The sequence below is a fragment of the Rosa chinensis genome, chromosome 7, assembly GCF_002994745.2.
Source record: "Rosa chinensis cultivar Old Blush chromosome 7, RchiOBHm-V2, whole genome shotgun sequence".
In the NCBI taxonomy this organism is placed as follows: Eukaryota; Viridiplantae; Streptophyta; class Magnoliopsida; order Rosales; family Rosaceae; genus Rosa; species Rosa chinensis.
The window spans coordinates 53,033,591-53,057,648 of record NC_037094.1 but is presented as its reverse complement, the minus strand read 5'-3'; the positions used below and the strand labels follow the sequence as shown (position 1 = coordinate 53,057,648).

General features: G+C 37.1%; 1 protein-coding gene across 18 annotated transcripts; it reads right to left on the bottom strand.

The window, feature by feature from the left end:
* Positions 1-936: 936 nt before the first annotated feature.
* Positions 937-11,461, bottom strand: LOC112176897 (disease resistance RPP13-like protein 4). 18 transcript variants are annotated; one of them, XM_040510783.1, is made up of 15 exons: positions 10,366-11,461; positions 8,384-10,269; positions 8,076-8,251; positions 7,138-7,218; positions 6,805-6,997; positions 6,304-6,433; positions 6,024-6,146; positions 5,143-5,296; positions 4,892-5,045; positions 3,972-4,145; positions 2,507-2,579; positions 2,297-2,391; positions 2,071-2,198; positions 1,736-1,831; positions 938-1,304 (listed from the first exon to the last, which is right to left on the bottom strand). In XM_040510783.1, exon 2 carries the CDS (start codon positions 10,225-10,227, stop codon positions 8,965-8,967), a length of 1,263 nt encoding a protein of 420 aa, XP_040366717.1. In that variant the 5' UTR covers positions 10,228-10,269; positions 10,366-11,461; the 3' UTR covers positions 938-1,304; positions 1,736-1,831; positions 2,071-2,198; positions 2,297-2,391; positions 2,507-2,579; positions 3,972-4,145; positions 4,892-5,045; positions 5,143-5,296; positions 6,024-6,146; positions 6,304-6,433; positions 6,805-6,997; positions 7,138-7,218; positions 8,076-8,251; positions 8,384-8,964. The 18 variants fall into 18 exon arrangements, with proteins under 18 accessions (XP_040366710.1, XP_040366726.1, XP_040366715.1 ...); XM_040510785.1 differs by having other exon boundaries at positions 2,071-2,171; XM_040510776.1 differs by having other exon boundaries at positions 937-1,304; positions 2,071-2,391.
* Between the last annotated feature and the right edge of the window lie 12,597 nt (positions 11,462-24,058).

Below are 24,058 nucleotides of genomic sequence, written 5' to 3'. Positions count from 1 at the left end.
TTCATTAATAAAAAATAAAAAAATAAAAAATAAACAGAAGGTTACACACGACTTAACGTCTTAACTAAATGGTATAGTAAGGTTAGTTGAGCTACCTAGAATGAACTCTCATGTTTAGAGTTCGAGTCCCAACTCCTACTAGTTTGCGGCCAACAAATTTTAGAGGCATTCGGATTTGTATACCTGAGGCAGGAGATTAGTCTGATTTTATTGATGACAAATTAGCAATGACAAGGAGGAGACATCACGCAGAGTCGCAGACGATGACAAATTAGCATTAGGTAGAATATTGAGAATGATAGGAATCATTTGAAGTTCATTGTTAACAAGAGACCAAGAGTGAATTAATTAATTAAATCTCGAGTATGCCGGTAAAGGATTGCTAGTTTTTGTATATCAGAAGACGTAATAGTGTTTCATTTGTTCAAACACGAGTTTTATTTGTTCAGCAGTAGGTTCACTTAAGTGTTAATAATTCCCCACATGAAAAGTCACTTGCGCATACAATGTCACATTCCTTACCATATTAGTATTAATTTCCAATTCCATGTGTATGGTAATTTCCAATGCCTCAATTACTTGGTAATCGGAACCAAATTAGTATTATGATTTCCAAGTAGGAAGAAACTGGAAACGCAAAACATAGAAGCCCCACTTGTATGATAGCATGGTTCTGAAGACTGATGAATTGAAGCTCTACACTAGAAGACTATAAGCTGATAGCACTAAAATCTCTAGACTCATGTCCACATAAACCGTCCTCTATAAAACCAAAAAATTTCAGAGCTCAGACAAACAGAGGTCTTAACTTCTAATCTAAATGGATGAAACTACGTATCATTTGTCCATGACTCAGCATCTTAGTCATAACCGGGTGTATATGAGAGGATGCATTCACAAGGGGTTACACATCCAGTTACTTACGATATGATTTTCTCCAACTTGAAATAAGAACATTGTTTTGGAATATATACATATCACAGTACTCTGGCATACTCCTTCACTAAATTAAAATAAATTAGCCATTCGAATGCAGAGTATTAAATATCATACTTAATATGTCATGAGTCATGACTTCGAATTGGATCAGAGTTCCAAGAATTATTCTACCATTTAAGAATCGATATAGATCTCATCAGAAACAGAACGAGGAGCAGATAAATATTTAATTACTTTGCATGCTTAGCAAACCACTGCAACATGTCATTATGAGCTTCCTCTGCACTCGAAGCAGCATCATAAACATCGTACCTCACAGCCCAACCATGTGCAACTTTTGGAAATATCTTCACATAGCTATCAACCTATAGTTAAGAGAATAAAAAATTGCTCAAGGGAGATTTTAACGAAGAGATTGAAATTTGACAACAATTGGTAAACTAGTTAAACCAAAATGTAAAACACTAGGTTGCAAATGAATGTACTAAATTCAATACATTGGAGAGAGATTTGAAATACTATATGCAATAGTGCAAGAAATGATCTAAAAATCATTCTTTTCTTCTTCCTGATTTTTCCCCTTCTATTTCAAAATTACAATAGTGCTATTTTTTATGGCTTATCTCAAACTACATTATATCCCTAGATATGGAATTACTACTATCAAATAGTCCCAGTTCTTAGACTAAATGCACATTAATCAATGTAGGATGAGCAGCTTCAAGCCTTCAAGTCTTCAACATGAACAAATTCCTAATTAAAAAAAAAATTAAAAAGAATAAAAAGGCCTCTGCACCTCAGGTTTAGGATATCTCCTCAAACTTTTTCATGAATTCTGGTGGAGAGTAGCTGTCAATCTCAGCTCCTAGTACGGCAATTGGAGATTTAACCTCTGTTGATCAATTAAAGCATTTACCATTTACCATTTACCATTTACCATCGCAAAATTGTGAGAATAGTAAAGTATTATTACAATAACAGTGACCCGTGAGAGAGAGAAAGAAGAGGAGGAGGAGGAGGAGGAGGAGGAGGAGGGAGGAGGGGGGTTAATGTTTCTTCAGCAAATGATAGGTAAAACAAAACAATTGTCAAGCAATATAGGGTGCAGTGTAAACATAGCATTCTCAATACCTCAACCAAACCGTCAAACGAAACAGTCAAGTGACTGATTGATAACATGAACGGCGTCGGTTGATCCCGAATTCCATAATAGGCTACAACATCTCCAGCTTCTGTTAGACTGATTATTATCTTGGTGACTATTATTTAACAGAGCATTATGAATATTACTCTTTAATAATTGCAAGCATAAAGAAACTAAAGCCACACGATTTGAAAAGCAGCATTCTTTACCGACCTCCGAAAGACAGAAAGCTTATGAGTTATGACATGGTGTCCATATATCAACAGCTGCTCCATTATTAATAGTGGACTGGGTCCAACCGTGTGCAACTGTTGGAAATATGCCATGTGCAACCACGTGCTCCATTATAAATAGTAATTAGTAAAAACAATTGGACAAAACAAATTCAAGAAGATGGCGTTTATAAGAAAAATTAGAACTTACAATCCTGTCTGAAATATCAAGATTATAGAGCAGTAATTGACTAAGATTAACTCCAACAACTTCTTTATCATTTCTGTATAATAGGGAAGCAAAAGTCAAAGTCATCTCTAAAATCTTCATATTCTTCCTTAAATTTTAGAGATTGATGTAAATATAAGAAATTTCGTTTTCTCTTTCCTCACTTTTCCTAAAATATGGATAATTATAAGAAATCTGTTGGAACAAAAAAGATTCATTTTTTCCTGAAGTAGAGAAAAATTAAAATATAAAGAAACTGTTGGAGTTGCTCTAACTAACTTAACCATGTATGTGAAACCAAATTGGAGCATTGGATTCTCTGAGCCACTGCATGAATTGAGTGATGCAACAACTACCACCACCACTTAGTCGGACATGACTCAAACTCGTGTTTCACATTGTGATGTATATGACTCTGTCTTAGAAACTTGAGGAAGAATAGTGATGACACGTTCCACTTGCCTTATTGCAATTACAATTATGCAAGGGCCTCATGCATCATGAATGAATATGATAGTTGCATTATGACTGATTGGACTATATGGTCAAGGCCTCATATCTCTATATATAAAGCTAAATATTTCTTTGATGTCAAAAGCTTCCTTAAAATTTAGATTATCAAAAATACCTTATATAACATAATAATCAAATTAAGTTAATAAAATATAAATTTGAAAACGTAACTACAAAAATGTAAAATTAAAAAAATCACAAAACCACCACTATTCTATGTTCAGAAAAAGAAAAAAAAACTATTTTTTTTAGTCAACCAATTTTCATTATTCTCACAATATCACTTTCTTGCGGGCATGCTGCTAGTATAGAATAAAACCAACAGATTTCAAAACTCGCAGGTGCACAAAACCGGATGTAGCGGAAAGGAATGCTAATTTTGTGTATCAGAAGACATGATAGTGTTTAATCTGTTCAAACATGGCTTCATTTATCTGATTGAGTTTTATTTGTTCAAACATGGGTTCATTTAACAGGTGGATTCAGCACAAGTCTGTCATGTTGGAGCACACAAACCAAACAACAATTGACAAAAAGCTAACTTTCGTAAGGGAGATGACACTTATGGATAAGTGAAAGATTATGGTTTAAGCTGGAAGGAGCAAAATCAACTCCCACTGGGCGTAATAATAGACATAGGTACGAGTACGACTTTTGGAGGACTAATCACATTTCTAAAATCCATATGGTTCCTCTCCTTCAATGAGCTAAAGCCAAATATAATTTCTTTGTAATTTTCGCGATATGTTTGCCTGCCACTGGTCAGCTATCCACTCTATAAAGTTATACCATGGTTGCCTAAGCTATTGCACTGCATGCTGCTATACTCCAATCCAAGGCAAATTACTGAGCCAGGCATAACAATGAACAGGTCATCAACCAACTCAAACACCTTATAATTGACACATCCATTTATATGTAAACTGCTTCTTACCTATGATACACAATTTGATACAGAAGTAGAGGTTTCCTTGAAAGCAAGCTGTGACTCTAAGAATAGATCAGACGATGTATTCCAAAGTGCCTTTGCAAGTTTAGCATCATATGAAAGCATAGAAGAGCTGAAAGTCTGGCCCTTTCCACCAAAAAAGTAAACTCCAGATGTTTCCTAATATCAACAGACAGTGGATCAGATGAGGAATCTTTCGATGATCTGAATTGTGAGATTTCACTGTAATCCTCCATTTCAAGAGTGAGGGAAGAAGGAAAGATGTATACATTTAGTTCAAGACACATTAGATTATGCTTTTTCATTCCCAATGGATTTGTTAAGCACTATGCTGAAGGATACCCAACGGATTTCTAGTTATATGCAGTGACTAAATTAACAATGCACTCCACTGCAGTTACTATAAATATTCTTTTTTATAAGCAACAGAAAAATATTAAACCAAGATGGTGTGGACATGATTATGCCATAATGCACTATTTGGAAACTTAATGAATAAATGCATCTATTATCCAGCAACCTGATAAGCCTTACTTGAAACCTTGTTCCCACCAACAAATACAATGAGACATTAAAAATAGCAATTCTTAACTAGGGAATTTTCAATCTCCAAGATATCTTATGAGAAATAGTCAGTCTTTACAGTTCAGTTAACCTTACGCCCCTTTTCCAGATGAACTACTAAACATATGTTACATATATTATTATAACTCATTGCATAAGAAAAGACACATTGGCATCAGGATAAGAACATTGGCTACAACCTATAAAATGTCCCAAGGGAGAGTTAATGAGATCCTTTGGCACAGAACTTCTTATTAAGTTTGGGACAGACAGAACAAACCATCACTGGCCTTCACAACACATAAAAAAGCTGCATAAGTGTAGGATTAGTATAAGCTTACTGGTGAAGCAAGTGATGCGTCAAGAATGGAGCTAATTCCAACTTCAGTTGACTGCAAGAGGCACAGAAGTCTCAAAACTTTGAAAGCCAAACTGGAAGGCATGGAGGAACTTCTCGCATGATGTTTGGTTTCAACAACACCAGAATCCACAGCACTTCAAAACCAAACAAAACCATATTGAACATGAGATTTTGAAAATAACATCTAATGCATGATCCTAGAAAAGAATTCTGCACAACTCTTTCCATTACCAGTGCATGCTTTTTTGCCAAGAATGTTGTTGCCTGTTGCGCTTTTTCCATTACCAGTGCGACTAACCAAGACCACAGTGCGAGCAGCATTAGAAAAGGGAAGCTCCCAGTCATCATCAATCGAACTTCCACCCATCATCTAAAATCAGAATACCTGCAACCATATATATTTTGTATTCTGTCAATTCTTCATAATGAGAATAGTATTGCAAGAAGAAAGAGGATACCTAGCAAGCATATAGTCTATATTATCTTCTCTCACTGCTTTATAATGACAAAAGTACGGCAATATATATCTAGAAGACTCACGCACACAATTGCAACAAGTTAAAAGTTATATGAGTACAAAAAAATCAGTTTCGACCTTTGCTGAAAACAACAATCAGTTTCCATATCAATTAGCTCTAATAGTTTAAATTTTCTTTTTCTTCTTGCATAAGGAGTTATAATATGCTAAGTTACTAATGGAACCTTGTATCCGGTGGAACTATGAAACAAAGGAAAATTTTATGGGATCAAAATGATGGAAAAAGTAACGTAAGCAAAAGTAAGTTGTTGCTAAAAGAATTTGAGACACAGGAGACATGAATTACTGTACAAGGAATGAAACAACTCACTATGCCTACGTAATCCTGCAGCTCCAATTACTGAACACCCCTTTTACCTTCAATTGATTTTCTATCTTTAAATTTTAGCCTAGTATACATGGTCTTATCAAGCTTCGGACTGTACTAAACTTTAAAACAAGAATCTGTAGCTAAAATATATATGCAACGCTATGTTTGCAATCTTAGGGCCACTGAACTCTGTGTGTGTGTGTGTGTGGGGGGGGGGGGGGGGGGGGGGGGGGGTGGTGGTTGTCTGTGTTTATGTATATTCACCTTTGATAACAATGATGTTGGCAGAGTTTGAGAGAGTGTCCAACAAATCTTTCAGATTGACTGATTTAGACACAGATTGCACAAAATGCTTTCAGAGTCCATTTACCAACAAATTGCTTCAGCCTAAAATGATAAAAAACATGCCAAGAAAATTAGATTATTTGACAGGTAAAGTACATATATTCAAGCCCTAAAACTATTATATTGGAAGGGTGAGTCTCTAATGAGGACCTTACATTAAGGACCAAGTAATGGAACTTAAGACGCCAATCACATTTACCTAGTTTATGTGAGAGCCCTCACTCAATCAGTCAAATGGATATATACCAAATTTCCTTTATGGTGTCCGCTTGATAGTCCGTCCTGCGGGTTTCCTTGCATCTTGAATTTTATCCGTAATAAATTGCATACTGAATTTGTAATATACCTTAAATATTAGTGGATTACAAAAGGTGGGGTTCTAACCAGACTTGTGTATTTACATATTTCAAAAGTGAAAATTCTAAACAGAGGCCAGATTTGTGTATTTACATTTTTCCAAAATTGATATTCTAACTAAAGCTGTGCTTTATATACAGAATACAAAATTGGTTAGATCTAACAAAAATATGCTACATTTTTCAGTTCAAACCAACTATTCTTAAAGCAGCAGCTTCAAACACATGCTAACATAGAACTTAAAGCAGCAGTACCAATGGGTATATTTGCAATATTAGGGACATAGTTCTCAATAAAGGCAGGTGTAGCTCAACACAATGGATCTAGACTATTATGGTATTACCTTTGACTATGGTGAGGTGGAACAGTTTTGTAGAGAGGATGTCCACTCACTTTCAGACTGAATACAGCTAAAGAAACACCATTTCTCCAAGCTTCATGTCTATTGTTAGGATACAGAATGTACAAAAACCTTGCAAATGCCATGTACCTATATTCCATTCAGCATACACGTCCATTCCACAAAAACCCTCAGCCTAAGACAAGAAAACCCATGCCATGGAAATTAGTTATCAAATGTAGTAAAATAAGATAATTTGACAACTAGAAAGTGTTTTAATTCAAGCCTTTTAAGTATGAAATTGGATTATTTAAGATGCTGAGTGATAACATGTACCTAGTTTAGCTAAGAGCCACTTCAATCAGTTAAATGCATTCCAAATTTCCTTTATGGTGAAAGACCATGTGATACATAATCCTGCATAGAATGTGTTCATCAAAATCAGATTCATTTCTCCAGCTGGAGGTAAATAGATCTTTTGACAGTTCAACAAATTGACAACCAGGGAATATAAGCATTGGATTGCAGTGAGAAGACATAATGACTAAATTATGGTATTCTTATTGCACAGTAATATGAATACCTAGCCTGAATGTAATATCCTTTCACTGAGTCTAAAGAGACAACAATGGTAGGAAACAGACATGATTTGGGGACAACGGTATAAACTGAAACTAAGAGCCATCAATCAAAACCAAGTATGCAGCAACATTAAAATTCTTAACAAATCTTTCCAGAACTGCTGTTATTCTTTTCGAGTCAAGATTACGACAAAGGCATGGGGAAGGAGTGACCAAAAAACGAGATTACAAAACATAATTAGCTATGTATTTTCGTTTATTCTTTTTGAAAGACACCAGATCTAATGAGTACGTAGGTACTACCAGAGGATTACAATAAATATGATATCTTATGAATACCTACAAAATAAGATACAAAATTTTGTAAACTGACAACCCGTGCAGCAAATAAAGATGATTTTCTTTCTTTCATAGTTAACAGGCATATAGATAGGCCGAGCTAGAGGAATGAGAAGGAATTGCTTTTGAGGTTTTACAAGGAAACAACTCCCTAGTCCAACAGAATCCTACAGCTCCTCCTAAAACACATTTGTCAAGCTTCATACACTAAACTATTAACATGAATTGTTAACTAAAATGTATATGCACGAATATATTTCCAATTCTAGGCAATGTAGTTCAATCAAAGCACCACACTTTGTTCGGGTATAGCTTAACACAATAGAGTCCTTTGGATCTGGACCATATATTTACCTTCAAGTAGCCTTCAACGATTGAGGTGGCAGGATTTGAATGGTTCATTTGCACAAACATCATATACCAGGCTCCCGGCCTGCTGCTTATTGTTAAGATACAGATTGCAGAAAATACTTCCCAACCCCAATTACTAGTCAAATCTTGGTCAGCATGTATTCCACAAAAGCTTCAGCCTAAGACAGAAAAACCCATGCCACAAAAATTAGACATCAACCTAGTAAAATTAGTTTCTTTGACAACTAGAAGCTGCGTATATGAAGCCTTTAAAGTATACATAGGGTTACTTAATATGCTGATAAAATTACCTGGTTTAGGTGAGAGGCACTTCAATCAATCAATCAAATGTATACCAATATTCCTGTATCGTATACGAGGCCTTCAATGAGGATGTGTACATTCTGAGTGGTTTCATTCAGTCATTCCCAGAACATTTCCCTCCCCCATCTCCAAATAAAGGGGAACTTGGGTTTTGTTTACCAACTACAGATTGAGTTTACCTGCCAAGTATTATGAGTGCATGGCAAGGCTGCTAAAGCCATAATATCGGCAAGATATAGTAACCCGTGAATCATCCTGAACTTCTTATTTATGGCTGCTAGTTTTGGGTTCACCTTCGCAACTTGCACATTTTCGGACCATCCCACTTCTTCCACAATGTTCTGTTCCCTCTCTACCTTATGCCCCTTCTATTCTTCAATATCTCAATTGTCATGGGTGTGAAGACAAACAAATTTGTGAGATTGAAAGCAAAAGGCCGAGTTGGTACTTGTCTGCTACAGTGGAAGAGTTCCATGGATGCAAATACCCAAATGAAGCTACTGATAAATCCCCACCATGGTGAAATATGCTGGTAACATCTTGCTTTGCAGATTACTGAACTGATGATTCAAGAAGATTCTTGAACATGATGGATCAGGTCAGCAATTCTTGAACCCTGGTCGTCTTCAACTAATTCTTCAAAAATTCCTACTTCCTCCCCGTGATCACCACCTCTCTGTTCAGATCCGTCGCCTCCAAATCCCACTGCAAAAGCATTTGCTATCGTCTTCGCAACCAACGGTAGACCATGGCACTGATCCTTGAGTTCCTCCATCTTTCTCGTAGCTTCATCACCTGAGAAGTTTGAACTTTTTCTAATGGAATAAGCCTGCTCCTCAAATATATGCCCGCAAATCTCTTTGTCAAGAGGCTTAACATGAACCAGATGCAATCTATGTTGTTTCCCCAGCTTTTGAGCCACTTCCTCCAATCTAGTAGTGACAATGACAACACCACCATTATGCTTGGGCAATCCGCTGCATAAGCGTTCCATAATGTTAATGTGCCGATGACACACATCATCCAACACAATCAAATAGCATTTATCCGATAACAGCTGCCGGCTTAGCCTTTCCAGGAGCTTATCAAGGCCAACAATCCTTGCCTCTATGATTTGGCCATCACTATCAAAGATACATGTTTCAAAGCTGAACTTACTATATTGTTCTTCTTCCTCACTCAACGAAAAGGGTAACCAAAGTACATGATTAAACTTCTGCTTCACTTCCTTGCTCTCCAAAACCTTCTGAACCAGGGTGGTCTTACCCACTCCAGCAATTCCAACTACCCCAATTGCCCTCAGTTCACCAGCACTGCTAGAACTGGAACCCCCTGCTTGTAGCAACCCCTCATTAATCTCCCTTAATTGCTCATCAAATCTGAAAACTTTGGCTGAAGGTACTTTAGGTCCGGATCCGGTGAACTCGGTCTTTGCCCGAGGATTGCCAATTTGTTGTTGCGGCAAGTGCTCAAGCTCCTGCTTTATTTTGGTCAACCGACTCTTTACCTTTGCGACAAAAGTAAATCTTCGAAAGTTGAAGCGTGAGATCACATTATTAAGCTCCATACACTCGTGTGTGAAGACTCGGCAGTCAGCCAATGCATCGTTGAGTTTGTAGAGCAGATTGATAGTTTCAGAGTAGGAATAAGGTTCCGGCATTATGTCTCTCTCATTCACAACATCTTTGATTGCTTCGAAATCAGACACGAGAGCTTTTATTGATGATTTGAAGACAGAGATGGTAATAGAACCTGAATTAGATTCAGAGTCTAGCTCTGCCAGAGACTTCAAGAACTTGCTCCACAGCAATTCAGCAACATCTAATGCCATCGCACTCGCCTTTTGCAATTTGATGCCGAAACCAAGTCAAACCTGTGAAATTTGGGGATAAAGATGGTTTATATTTTCAGTGATTTGATGATCTGAGTCTCGATATATAAGCATCTGCACTGAGGTTCCATAACTTACTTGTAACGACGTCGTAACGACAGTCGGTGGGTGGCGTTCGGTGAGTGTCTGTTTTTTTTTTTTTTGGGCAAAAGAGTGTATGGGATTGTTGCTGCTGTCTGAGTTGGGAAATTGGGATCTGGCCTGGTGTAATGTATCAAATGTCTCAGACTCTTTGATCTCAACTGAGTAATAGAGATATGATTCAGGAGTTTTTTATTTTTATTTTTTTTTTCTTTTTTGGAAATGGGGATCAATTAAGCTGCCTCAAAATTAGCCTATAAGGCTTAACTTAGTACCCACTAATAAAGAAAAGGAAACTTAATTTCCCACTGGACTCAACAAGAGCCAGTATAAGGAAATTAACCCTTATAAAACAACTGAAACAAAGGCCCAAAGAATAAGCCCACTCCAATACAGAAAACCTAGTTACTGCAGACCACCTCGCGCCGCCGACCACGGAGAGCCGCCGATGTGATGCCGGAAGCAGAACACCAAGTAGTTCCGTATTGTATATCCGATGCCAATCAAAGCCCAAAACACAAATCATGTGAAATCCAACAACCCAAAGGATAAGATCCCTCAAAACAACACCATACTCTCCACCATAGAGACCCATACCAAGAAAGCATTGTGGCTGCCGAAGGAGGACCGAGAACTAGAACCATGGAGAATGGGGGGTGATGAACCCATGCGTGAGCACCCATACTCACCTAGGTAAGTGCCTTGCACTTTCTTATCACAGCCACCATAGCTTTCATGGAGTTTGGGAGTGAAAAGGGAAGAGCTTTTTAGGGGTTGGGTATACATTGATATGGAAAGATGTGGGATTGATTGACAGAGAGAAAGAAAGAAAATAAAAAATGAGGAACAAGGTCCTCTGGATCTGAACAAAGCCAGAGAAGAACTGGACAAGGCCAGATATAACCACAAAGGGAGCAAAAACACCACAAAGGTGAGAGAAGAACAATAGTCTTTAGGATGCTGAAAGAGAAGAAGGAGTGACCTCCCCCAACTCTTAAGCCTTCAATCTAGATCCTGAAGGATCAAGATTTGGGCAAAAGAGAAGGGGGAGGTGGGGAGTTTCTTCTCAGATCTACTTTCTCTCTCTACTGTTTAGAGAGAGAGGGTCTCGATACTATCGTTTTTAGTTGAAAGTCTATTCATGAGTTATTACTGCGGAAAGTAAACATTGGTAAAGGAAAGTTGTGCATTTCTTGCGTTTGGGATACACAAAAAAAAAAAAAAAAAAAAAACTTTCTCTAGAGAAATGCTAGCAACCTTCTCCTCCAACCTTTTCCTTTCTACCTTCCTCACTTATCTTGTGCCATTTTGATTCATTTATGATTACGATCTACGTATTTATTATCTTAAAAAAAAAAAACTAATTTCATTACATGTTATCCTTATTTATGTTTGATCTTATTAAATGGTCTCTATTAATATGAAAAAAAAAAAAAAAAAAAAAAAACTCTTGACTCTTTTATTTTCCTAATTTTTTTTTCTAATGTTTTTTCATTTCTTATATTTCCTAAATTTTCAACGAAAATTTTTCTTTCATTCATTTAGTCATGTTCCATAATATTGAGTCTTTTTTTGACCTTTTTTTTTTATACAAAACCCACAAAAAACAAAAAAACAAAATTAATGGTAAAGCTCATATATGGCAGCTACAAACAGTACAAATTTTTTTTTTTTGTCTCTTCTTGTTAGAACACATGTGAGATTAGATGATTATATAAATTTTCTCTCTCTTTTTTCTTAGCATTCTCTTTGATAAATGTATATAAAGGAAACTTTTGGCTATTTTTTTTTCAATTCTGTTTTTTTTTTTGGGACAAAATTTGAAGAATGTTCTTAAATATATATATGTACGTATTTCTTATGTAAATATGTACGTACCCACAAGAGTAATATAAATTGCAAATAAAAAGGATTCACAAATGAAAAAAAAAAGTTGAGAAACAAAAATTAATTACTTAATTAAATGCATGTGAAATCAAATAACAGTAAAAAGGGAAAGTGAAAACATGTCTTTTAATTGTATTAATTATTTAAATTTTTTAGATAGTAGAATACACATGCCATGCAATGAATTGGGAAGATAGAAACTGGAAGATTGGAGGTTAGAAGGAAAGGTTGCTAGGATTCCTCACTTTCGAAGTAAAGGAAAATTTAGGGGGAAATGGTTCATTCCCTACTCCAAGTTAGGCCTGTAAATGAACCGGGTTCGGATCGGATCGACCTAAATCCAAATCCGTTTACTAAAAAAAAATTTGATCCAAACCCGCTCCGTTAACCCGGCGGATCATTGATACCTTGATCCAAATCCGTATCCGTCGGATTAACGGATACCCGATCCGCTAATCCGATCCGTTTATAATTTCAAATATTTTTAAATTTTAAATAGTAATATTAAATTTATATCATAATATCTCATAAGATATTAATAAAATATTAAAATAACATGATCTACATGAAGAGTATCACCAAAAATAAAATTACATTATCAAAAATAAAATTACGAAGACTGCCTCTTAGATTTCTGCAAAAAAGTAATATTAGAAATCTTTAATATTTTATATTTTATATTTTTTTAAAAATAATAATATATTAATAAAAAATAATTTTTTTTTATTACTAAAACGGGTCGGATCATTAACGGATCGGATCGACCTAAATCCAAATCCGATCCGTTTATTAAACGGGTTAACGGATTCGGATCATTAACGGATCAATGGATCAAAATGTTCGATCCAAACCCGTTTAATAGCTACGGATCTGGAGCGGGTCCGGATCAAAATCCAGTCCATTTACAGGTCTACTCCAAGTGAATCATTTTGCCCTTCTTTCCTTGCATTTATTACTCACAACACATTAGTTTATTGCATTAACTATAAATTTTTTAACAACTTTCCGGATAACTTTCTTTTTAGAAAAATTATTTTGTGGTCCCAAACTACCACATGGCACTGTGGTGGTCAAAGACTCCAAACCAATAATGTTACTCAAATTTGGTGGAAATCATGCAGGAGGATGAAAAAAAAAAAATTAAGAGACCAATCAAAAATAAATGCAAGTCATATGGGCCCAATAACATCAATCCAGACCACCACATGCACTATGGTCCGAGACCATGTTATAATTTCCCTTCGAAATGAAAAGTTCTTCAAAAATTTCATTTACATTCCTATGAAAAAAACAAAGGAATCACTTTCCTTTTTGCAAACCAAGTGAGGTCTTATTAAGGTAAATCATCTCAATCAACTATCGTAATTTATTTATTTAACTTTTGTTTTATTAGACAACTACGGTAGCTTAAAAATTTGAAAACTAAAATATGCACCAAACAATAATTCACGTACCATTTGACAGATACCAAAATAATTAATGTTCCTTTGACCATTATGTGGGATTGTCCCACAAAAAAGTAAAAGATTAATTAAAAAATTAATCATAAGTGTCATTTTGAAACTTTTTTTTTGAAAGGAAAGACGTCAAACTATATTAATTGAAACTGAGAAGTACAAGAAGCGATGCAAAAACATTGAAAGAAAAACAATAAAGCAGAACAAGATGCACAAACGCATCTATAAAATAGAAAAACAATAAAGGATAGCAAGATGCACAGACACATCTAAAATGAAAGGTAACTATGTGACTTAATGTTGGACGACATCGCTGCACTGCATAAGTCACGAGAGCAGTGTAAATATAATAGTAACCGTAATAGTAACCGTAACAGGTGATATGATCACCTAGGAGAGGTGATTCGCTCACCGGGAGCTCGAAGTAATCGAGGGTGTCAAAAACTCGAAAATTAGCAAATGAATCCCAAGAACCATAACAAATACCAGATCAACATGAGCAGCTGTCTCAGATCCAAGATCCGGATTTGAAGATGACCCGGGTCCCAAATACGGATCCAAATCTGGCCCGAATCCAAAGTAATCAAATTAGACGGGTCAAACTTAACAAAAGCCCAAGCCCACCTTAATCTTATCTGGACACCCAAGCACTTGGGCCCCCTGGCTTCAGCCCGACGTCCGCTACCACCTCCTCCTGAAGCAAAACGCCGTGCTGCCTTCGCCTGAGGGAGGAGAGCAAACCGAAGGGAGAAACCTAGCGATGGTGGCCTCCACTGGCGCCAGCCGTTCCTTGCTGCAGCACCACCGACTTCTTCTCCTCTGCGTCTCTCTGCCACCGCCGCACCTTGGTCTTGCCACAAGACCCAAATATCCAGACGCCAACCAGCCAAAAGCTCTCCATGTCGAGATTGGTGCTGATCTGACACGGAAACCCATGTTTTGGATGATATTAAGTCAGTAGCTCTCTATAACTGATATAATGGTTTTTCAACACATTGATAGTAGCTTTCTCTCCCTATGTTAGTGTCTTTTCAAGATGATGTTAATAGCTTTTTTGTTTTCATTTTGATTGATTTCAAGTTGTCTTCTATCAAAAGCTTATTGGAAAATCAGAATTTTGTATGGAACTTAGTTTTCTTTTGTTTGTGATTTCGTATCTCTAGCATTTCTTGGTTGAGATTTGTGTTGCACTATCAACATGGACAAACATGGACGATCAGCATATGATTTTGAGCAAAAAAATTTCTTTATCAGTAGCTTTTTATTATTGGTAAGGTAGTCTTGTACATGTGTCATAGTAGGCTAATGTACCTATATGACTATATCAGTAACTTTTTAGATTACTTATTTTTTATTATCTAGTTAATAAAGAGTACCACATTTACAGTGCAACTGCATGCTGTTGATTTTATTTGCATTTCAAATATTAATATTTTGTTGTATCTTTGGTCCTGAATTCTTTCCCTATGCATCTGCAGTGCCAGATTATGAAAATCATGTAAATTTGGGTAGTGAAGGCTCCATTGACCAAAAGATTATTCGGCCAACCAAGAAATGTTGAAGTGAAGTCTAGTACTGAAGGTGGCGAAATAACACCTAAGGTTAGCATAGAGTGGTAGAGCTTGACAAGAAGGAACATTAATGGTGGCCATTTGAAATATGACACTAGCATTGCAACATTAACAGTAGCTTTCTACAACTATTATAATAAATTTTCAGTACTATAGTAGTGGCTTTTTACCAGTGTTCTAAAAATCGGCCTAGGCGGCACCTAAGCGCTGAGCGGCTGGCAATCGACTCGATTTCTTCATAATTGGGTGAAGTAGTCGGTCAGCATGTAGGGGGGAATTCGGCGGGATTGGGCTGTCCTAGGCGGGCCTGGACGTTCCTAGTCGGGTTTGGGCGGGGCTAGGCGCTTTTCTTCTCTCTCATCTAAGTCGTCTTCTCTCTCTGTCTTCGCCTCTCCGAGTCGCGACTTGACCCTCTCTTCTCGGCAGCCTCTATCTCTTCGTCAGCTCTCTCTCTCCTCTTAAGTTTTTAGATCAGTTATGAAGCACAAAGTCTTCAAGATCTGTGCTCTGTAATAATGGCTAGAAAGAGAAAAACTGGGTAGGTGATGAAGAAGATGAATAGTACGCCTGCCTCAGTTTTTAAAAAATTATCTTCAATGACGCTATCATCAAAAGTCTTGCAATGACAGCTTTTACTTGGTATAAAAAATAGAGTCTCACTCTTTCTCATTCTATCTTGTAGCTTCGTAGCTATTTGTTTTTGTCTTTCACTGAGCAAAGGAGAGTGGTTCTATCCTATTATTTTTTGTTTTATCATTCACTGGACAAAAGGGTGTGGGACACCTTTTGTTCTATAGCCATTTCAATTGATCAACAGAGAGACAAATCAATTGGATTCCGTTTATAATTGTCATTTAATTATTAAAAAACAATAATATCTTATTTCGAAATCACTAAAGCTATATAAATTTAATAAAAAATAAAAACCGCCTAGGCCCCGGGTTATCGCCCGACTAGCGCCTAGCGTTTTTTGGAACCTTGCTTTTTACATAGTTATATTATTGTTGGACCCTGCATACTTTTTACATCATTGAATTTGTTTTCTTTTTTTGATTGTAGTAGGTTTTTTATTTTAGTTGTATCATTTACATTTCCATAGCTTTATTAGTCTCTGAGAATAACTTTCTCAGTCTCTGGGTGTAGCTTTTGTTCTGCTTGTTTATTGCTTTTGGCGCTGTTGAGAGTAACTTTTGCTGATGGTCAGAGTAGCTTTTGTTAATGGTAAGAGTAGTTTTTTGGTGTTGGTGACAGTAGTGTTTGTTGCTGGTGAGAGTAGCTTTCTGGGGTTGGTGACAATAGTGTTTGTTGCTGGTGAGAGTAGCTTTTGGTGTTGGTGACTGTACCTTTTGTTGGTAGGGATAGTAGCTTTTGGTTTTGGAGAGTGTAGCTTTTGTTAGTGACAGTAGTTTTTGTTGATGGTGACAGTAACTTTTGTAGCCTTGTCGAAAATCTTACCAGCGTAGCTTTTATTACTAGTGACAATAGCTTTTATTGCTAGTGATAGTAGCTTTTGTGACCTCGCTAGAGGTTGCCGGAAATCTTATTAGAGTACCTTTTGTTGCTAGCCACAGTAGCTTTTGATGTTAGTAACAGTAGTTTTTGTGGTCGGCCGGAGTTCGCCGGAAGTTGGCTGGAGGTCAGCTGGAGTTGACCAAAGACCTCGCTGGAGATGAGAGAGAGAGAATGATTGTTGATTTTTTACTCTAGTGACATTTATGTAAACATGTTGGTTTTTATATCCAAAATATAACATCATTTTTAATCTAGTGGCCTTATGAGGAAAAAAAATTAGTTAGTGGCCTTATGAGGGAAAAAATTAGTTGGTGGCCTTATGGCTAAAAAAACATTCAAAAATGCACTTATATATAACTAACCCAAGATTAATTATTGGTCCCTGCCCTCTGTTATCCACATTCGACTTTTTTCCTTCAATCATGTCTTTCATTTTGCTCCCTCTCTCTCTCTCTCTCTCCCTCCCTCCCTCCATAAAGATTCTCAGAGAAGCCCTCAAGTCCTCGACATAAAGAAGAGGCCTCTACATCAATTAAAATTCGATTTATCAAGTTGGTCTCGCTAAACATAAATAAGAGGCCTCGCCTATCCACCTTTCCACCAGGAGCTCTCTCTCACCCTCATCCATTTTTGATTTCTTTCCACAACTCACATCTTGCAAACCCTGCTAATTAAGCCATTGGAAATGTCAACCTATCTAGATTCTGGAGGGTGTGATGCCTGAGTTGTTGGATCTACCTGCACAAGCCAAGACCATCGCTGAACAGGGCCGGTCCTGAGTCTTTCAAGACCCCGATCCGTCGTCATTTAGACATCAAATAAAGCGGTTTTACGCTTATACTTTCCTAAGGGGTGCTGAACCACAAGGAGATCAACTTTAAAAATTTTACATTAATTGATATATCTCATACCCACGAGAGTGTGAGAGCTGATAGATCAAAAAAAGAAGTTGTAAGTGAGCAGTTATGTGCATATTAATTTTATGTGTTATTTGGGGTTTAGGGATGTCTTAGTAGATCAGACCCAACTGACGACTAAAATAGCTGAAATTTTGAGCATAACAATTTTTTCTTATCATGATAACATCCAACGGTCAATTTTGATAAATTCAATTTCTTCCATCTTGTTGGTTAGAACAAAAATAATGAACATGTCAACATCCATTTCAAAAATTAATTCAACAATTCATTTTCAATTTTTTTCCATTTATTTTTATGTTATGTTCCATTTAAAACAGTAAGCAAATTTTTTTTGGGCAACCAACAAAATTGAGGTAAAAAAAAATAATAAAATGGAACAAAAAAGCAAATGGGAACAAGGAGGCTCAAACTCTGAACAGGCCACGCCTACATTGTGCCTTGGCCACTACACTAATGTTGTCATTCTAAATTATACTGCAATTCAAAAAATTTATTGAGCTAAATTCGGGAATTATGTTACGATCTCAAAAATTAATACAATGTTCGGGAATATTTTTTGATATTGTTCACAGAGTGGAATCCTCAATTTAAGGGTCCAATAATTAAATACGTGACACGATGAGTTCGTGGGAATTTTTGGGGAATTATTTCGTTACCCGAGGTATTTATTATGAATTTCTGAAATTTAAGAATTATGGAAATATATTTTAAATAAAAAGAATTATTATGGTGTAATGTGGGCCTTTGAAATTAACCACCACTTCTAATGCCCTGCCCCTATCCCTAGAAAAGACTGAAAAAAAGGATCTCTCACTGGAACTGGAAGGGCTATATATAGATTTGCTCATCTAAAAGACAATTTTGAGGGACTATGAGGGACAAATGCATCTCAATCATATGTATTAAGTATAAAAATAGAAATTATAACAACTTAAAGCCGTGCATTTATTTTCAGCCGTTAGATTCACTTGTCCCTCACAGTCCCTTAAAAACTGTTCCTCAGATGAGCAGGCCTTTGGCTATATATATATATATGTGTGTGTGTGTGTGTGTGTGTAAAATATACATAGGGTCCTTGACCCAAAACACCAAAATTGAACAAAAATATCTCACTTACCCCAACAACAAATTTTTATTCCCACTTACCCTGTTTAAAGCAAAATGACAGTTTTACCCTTAGCTTAATTAATTAATTACATGTACCCTCTATGCCTCTCTCTTTTTCTCTCTGCTTTCTCCACGATCTGCACACACTCTCTCTCTCTCTCTCTCTCTCTCTCTCTCTCTCTCTCTCACCAGATCCTTCCTTGGATTCATTTATGAGTCTTCCTGCTCAGATCGAGCCACTCTGAAGCGGAAGTACTCGTCCATGGCAGAAGACGGCGTTGGCGGTGGCGGCGTTTCGATCGAGAAGCATCATCATCACCACCTCAGCCTTGAGATCGGCGAGTTTTGTTTGTTGTTTGTTTGAAGGAGTTTGATCGGAGGCTCAGCTTCCCCAGCATCCTAAGATTCACGAGCGAGTCACTGAGTCAGCTGCCGAGCTGGAGGCGAGGCAAGCGAAGCTCGGAGACCCGAGTAGTATCGTCGCAAAAGACGCAGCGCCAGTCGCAGGGAGCGGAGGGAGTGGAGAAATCCCAGCAGTTCCATGCGCCAATCGGATCCTGGAGGTTAAGCGTGAAGGAGGGCGTGGATCTTGGATGGGCTTTCGGGGTTGCGCTGGGCGGGCAGGGAAAGAAGGGCGGTTGCAGAGAAACCATTTGCGATGCATTTCCGTAGGTTCATTTACGAGTCTTTCTTGTCTATTTGTTTGTTGTCATCATGGTTGGCGTTGTGCTATGTAGATACACATTGCATTGGATGTGAATATGGACAGGGCAGAGCATGTGCTTATATGTGCCCATTTTTTTTTTTAAAGTAATGGGACAGAAGGAACTTTTAAGTAATATGGACGGCAGCCTGTGACCAGATTTCACCGGACTCCGGCGAAGTATCCTATGGTTTCTCTCTCTTTCTCTCTTTAAGTAACAAAGGGGTGAGGGTAAAATGGTATTAAAAAAAAGGATTAAATTCTGCTTATTACCTTGTACTTTCAAGGGTTCATCAGTTCAGTCCCTGCACTTCTAATTTAATCAGAAAAGTCCTTGCACTCTCCAATTTCATCAAATCGATCCAATCCGTCACTATTTCGTCAATTGGAACTTTTATGGGCTAAATACAAATTACTACCCTATGGTTTAGGTCCAAAATCAATTCAGTCCCTGAACTTCTAATTTCATCAAAAACACCCCTGCACTTTCAATTTTGATCTAATAGGTCCAATTTGTTAGTTTTCCGACAATTGAGTTATTTAACTTGTTAACGTGGCTCATATATGGCCTATGTTTTATGATGTGGTGTCGAGGTGTTCTGCATAGTCAATTTAGGAGTGAGTCCTACTATTAAAAATAAATAGTTTTTCAACAAATAATTCAACTATAACTTGAACCCATAACAGAATATTAACGAATCGGACCTATTAGATCAAAATTGAAAGTGCAGGGGTGTTTTTGATGAAATTAGAAATCCAGAGACTGAATTGATTTTGGACCTAAACCACAGAGTACTAACTAGTATTTAGCCCAACTTTTATTGTGTGCTTTCACTTGCTGCAGTTACTCATTTGAAGGCGGATAATCCCCTTTATGGTTCTTCCTTGATCAAATATGTAAGTGGTATAAGGGCTCTGTATGTCTCCTTAAGTGTCTGTTGTCTGAATTTCTGGATTCAGAGTTTATGAGATCATTGTGATGTTAAAAATCTACTGTGAGGAGATTTTGGATGTAGAAATAGGTCATCTTTTGTGATTGCACTTAAAACATAATGCTAGAGATATTTATGATCAAGCATCTTCATTTGGATCCTGATATGATTCGCAATTTTGGCCATCCTCACTTCTGTCGATGCAAAAAGTAATGTCTTTACCCTGTTGTATTTTCGATTGACAGGCCCTTGTGGAGCAATGGATTGATTTTGCAACGTTAGAGATTGATGCCAATATTTTGCGTTGGTTCATACCGCGTATCGGTTTTGCAGTCTACCTTCCTCCGGTAGGAAATTGCTACATCTGAATGGCAATTATCTGGTACTTGGGTTTTCTAACTGCCTTAGCATTCAATCAGGATTTTCATGATTTCTCTCTTGTTATATTAACATTCACTTGATCATCATACAGGCTTTTGGGACATGTATGATCCAGAGGGTTACTCCCTTTGGTTTTGCGATTACAAATACAACGATGAAAATACAGTTTCATTTGTGACTTTGAACAAGGTGGGCGGTTTTCTGCAGCGGATGGATTTGGCTCGTAAATATGCGTTTGGGAAGATGTTGGTGATTGGGTCTGTTCCTCCTTTCAAGGTGAAGGGCTTGTGGCTGTTCCGTGGGCAAGAGGTTCCCCAGTTCATAATTGATGAATGTTATGACATGGAACTGTATGATTGGTGTAAGGTTGATATAACTGATGAGGATCAAAAGGAGCGCGTGAACCAAATGATTGAAGATCACGAGCCTTTTGAGGGGAGGCTTTGTTGGATGCCAAATGCTTCAAGTGATGAGACAAAGGTGTTCGAAGAGGTAGCTGTAACGTTTCAGGAGGTTTCTTTAGAGGTTGTTCATTCTGGTTGGTTTGTGTTTCAGACATTATCTTTTGCTTCTCCAGTTCTCCTAGCACTCTAGGCTGTTTGCCTGGAGATGATACTTGGACAAGATTAATTATCTCCTATCTAATGAGGAGTTGTGTTTGGACGTCCGGATATTAAGTAACCAGAAAATTTTAATCATGTCAGATCATCATATCAAATCTTGCTGAGAAGGTAAGATAAATCTTATCAATCTGGATATGATGAAAAAAGCAGAACGTCTTCGTCTTCGACCTCACCGAGAAAACAAATTTAGCCTGTCCGCTAATTAAAGAAGAAAAACTAGGAGCTCAATAATAAGAGAGCGGATCAAACTTGGCCTCCTCGTTGAAACCGCCTCTTCTCTTATTTGGATTGGGCAGCGAGGATGAGATTCTGTAAGAGGGAATCGATTTCTCGTCCATGGACCTGGACGGCGTTGTTTACTGATCAATAACGGTCTCGCGGTCTGAACCCAAACCATCGCTGCTGCTCTTGATCGTCTTTTTCGATGTAATCTTTTTCGTCGGCGTCCTCTTCGGTGGTGAAGCGAGACAACAGCTTGCGGCGGATCTCGATGAGGCAGTTGATGACTTGGCCGACGGTGCGTTTGTGGATGTAGAAGGCGGAAACGGCCATGAGGGAGTCGCTGACTAAGGCAGCCATGGATGAGTTGAGAGCGAAGGTTGCAGAGGTAGAAGAAGAAGATGACGAGTCCATGGCTCTGTATTTTTTTTTTTTTTAATCTTTTAGTTATCCAGTTCCCTCTATTACACAAACGCAAGATTGGTTTGGAGTTAGCATCTCCTATCCAATCTAATCTAGTCTAATCCATTTTGAAATCCTAATCCAATTGTATCTACTCTACCAAATGTGGCCTAGTGTATTACATTGATAGGATATGGGACAAATGTTGTGTTATATTAGGAATATCAATTGAATTACATGGTGATGAAGTCAACATTTATTTGCAAGTTATATTAGATTTTTTCAAACAGGTATGTTGGTGAATTTTTTTTTGAAAGGATGGTGAAATTTTGAATATCACAATTTCTTAGTTTCTTACAATGAGCACAAGTGAAATGTTAATTGCTTTTGACTCCTGGGAGGCTTCACTATATGTTGGGTTGGGTTATCAATCTAAGACTTCACTGTGGTCAATCAAAACTGCAGAGATCCTTCCAGCAGGTAGCATGTGGCAGATATCATATATGTGAAGCCTTGTCAACTTGCAAACAATGATCTGATAGGGTAAATGATGCACAATTAAGTAAAGGAACTAGAACATCAAGAATGAGGTTTTGCCAAAATCAGTGACTACATCCTCGCGAGGGATACTCCGAAAGATTTCATTAGCTTGTGATAAAAAAAAAAAAAAATTTTTAAAATCCACCAAGAATTCTCTCACAATACCAGCCCTAGAATCTCAATTTTTGTCTCATACACTTATAATTGCTACCATTATTTTTTGGGCAGCTCATAATTGATACTCAAAAATAAAAAGATAAATTAAAAATAATAATAATGATACTTGGAAAACTCATGTTTACAAGTTTGGGCCAACTACTCCTAAACCAGTCAAAATTGGGAAGGAATGGTGATTTACACTTAACAGAGATAACTGGCATGCATTCAGCTGGTGACCAGTCGCAAAACCCCCGACCTGTAATTCATCCTCTTTCTTAGTTCAATTGCACCGGTACTTGAATCCATGACGCCTATGGCGAGCCAATCGCAACAAGCTCTTAGTATTGCATTTAGCTGTCCCAAGCCTGATACAGTATCATCATCAAATCAATGGACAAAAATCGAATGCATTATGCTAGAGGCTAGAATATGCAACTTTATTTAGGCAGGACACTAGAGGCTGATGAAATGGGGTATAAGATATAGTAAGCATTGTAAATTAGCGAGCAGTTCACCAAATCTTCTTCATAACATACGACATTTTAATGTATCGATACAATTCTTCTATCTTGAAACATAACTTAATGCAACAATTATATACTTTTTGAATCATTTATAAGCACATGAAGAAAAGCTATAGTCCATAGCTCCATACCATCGACATGCTGCATAAGAAAATCAGCTTGGATGAACACAGACTTTAGAAGTTCATTCAGCAGCCACCTTTGCTGAGAACAACAAACAGTTTCTATATCAACTAACTGTAACAATTTGTGGTGAAATTATTTTTTCACTGCACAAGGAGTAAATCCGGTGGAAAATATGAAACAAGAGAAATTTTTTTATGGGAACTTGATTGAAAAAGTAAAAATGAGAAAACAAAGCTGTTAATAAAAGAATAGGAGACACACACCAGACATGAATTACAAGGAAGAAACAATTTACCATAATAACATAATCCTGCAACTCCAATTATGGAACCACCTTTTACCTTCAATTGATTTTGCATCCTCAAATCCCTGTATAAATACACTTACCAAGCTTTAGAAACAACACTTTAAACATGAATCTTTAAGTACAAATATATGCAATGCTATATTTGCAATCTTATGGCCACTGATTTCGATCAGTAAGAAATAAACACCAGTGATTCAGTATAACATACAAAAGCTTTAATATCTGATCTTATGAAGAGGGAAAGCAGGGGACATTAACAATCAAATAATCAATAACAGTTAACACCAAAGGTTCCTAGAAATCAGTACCAGTTTCAAATT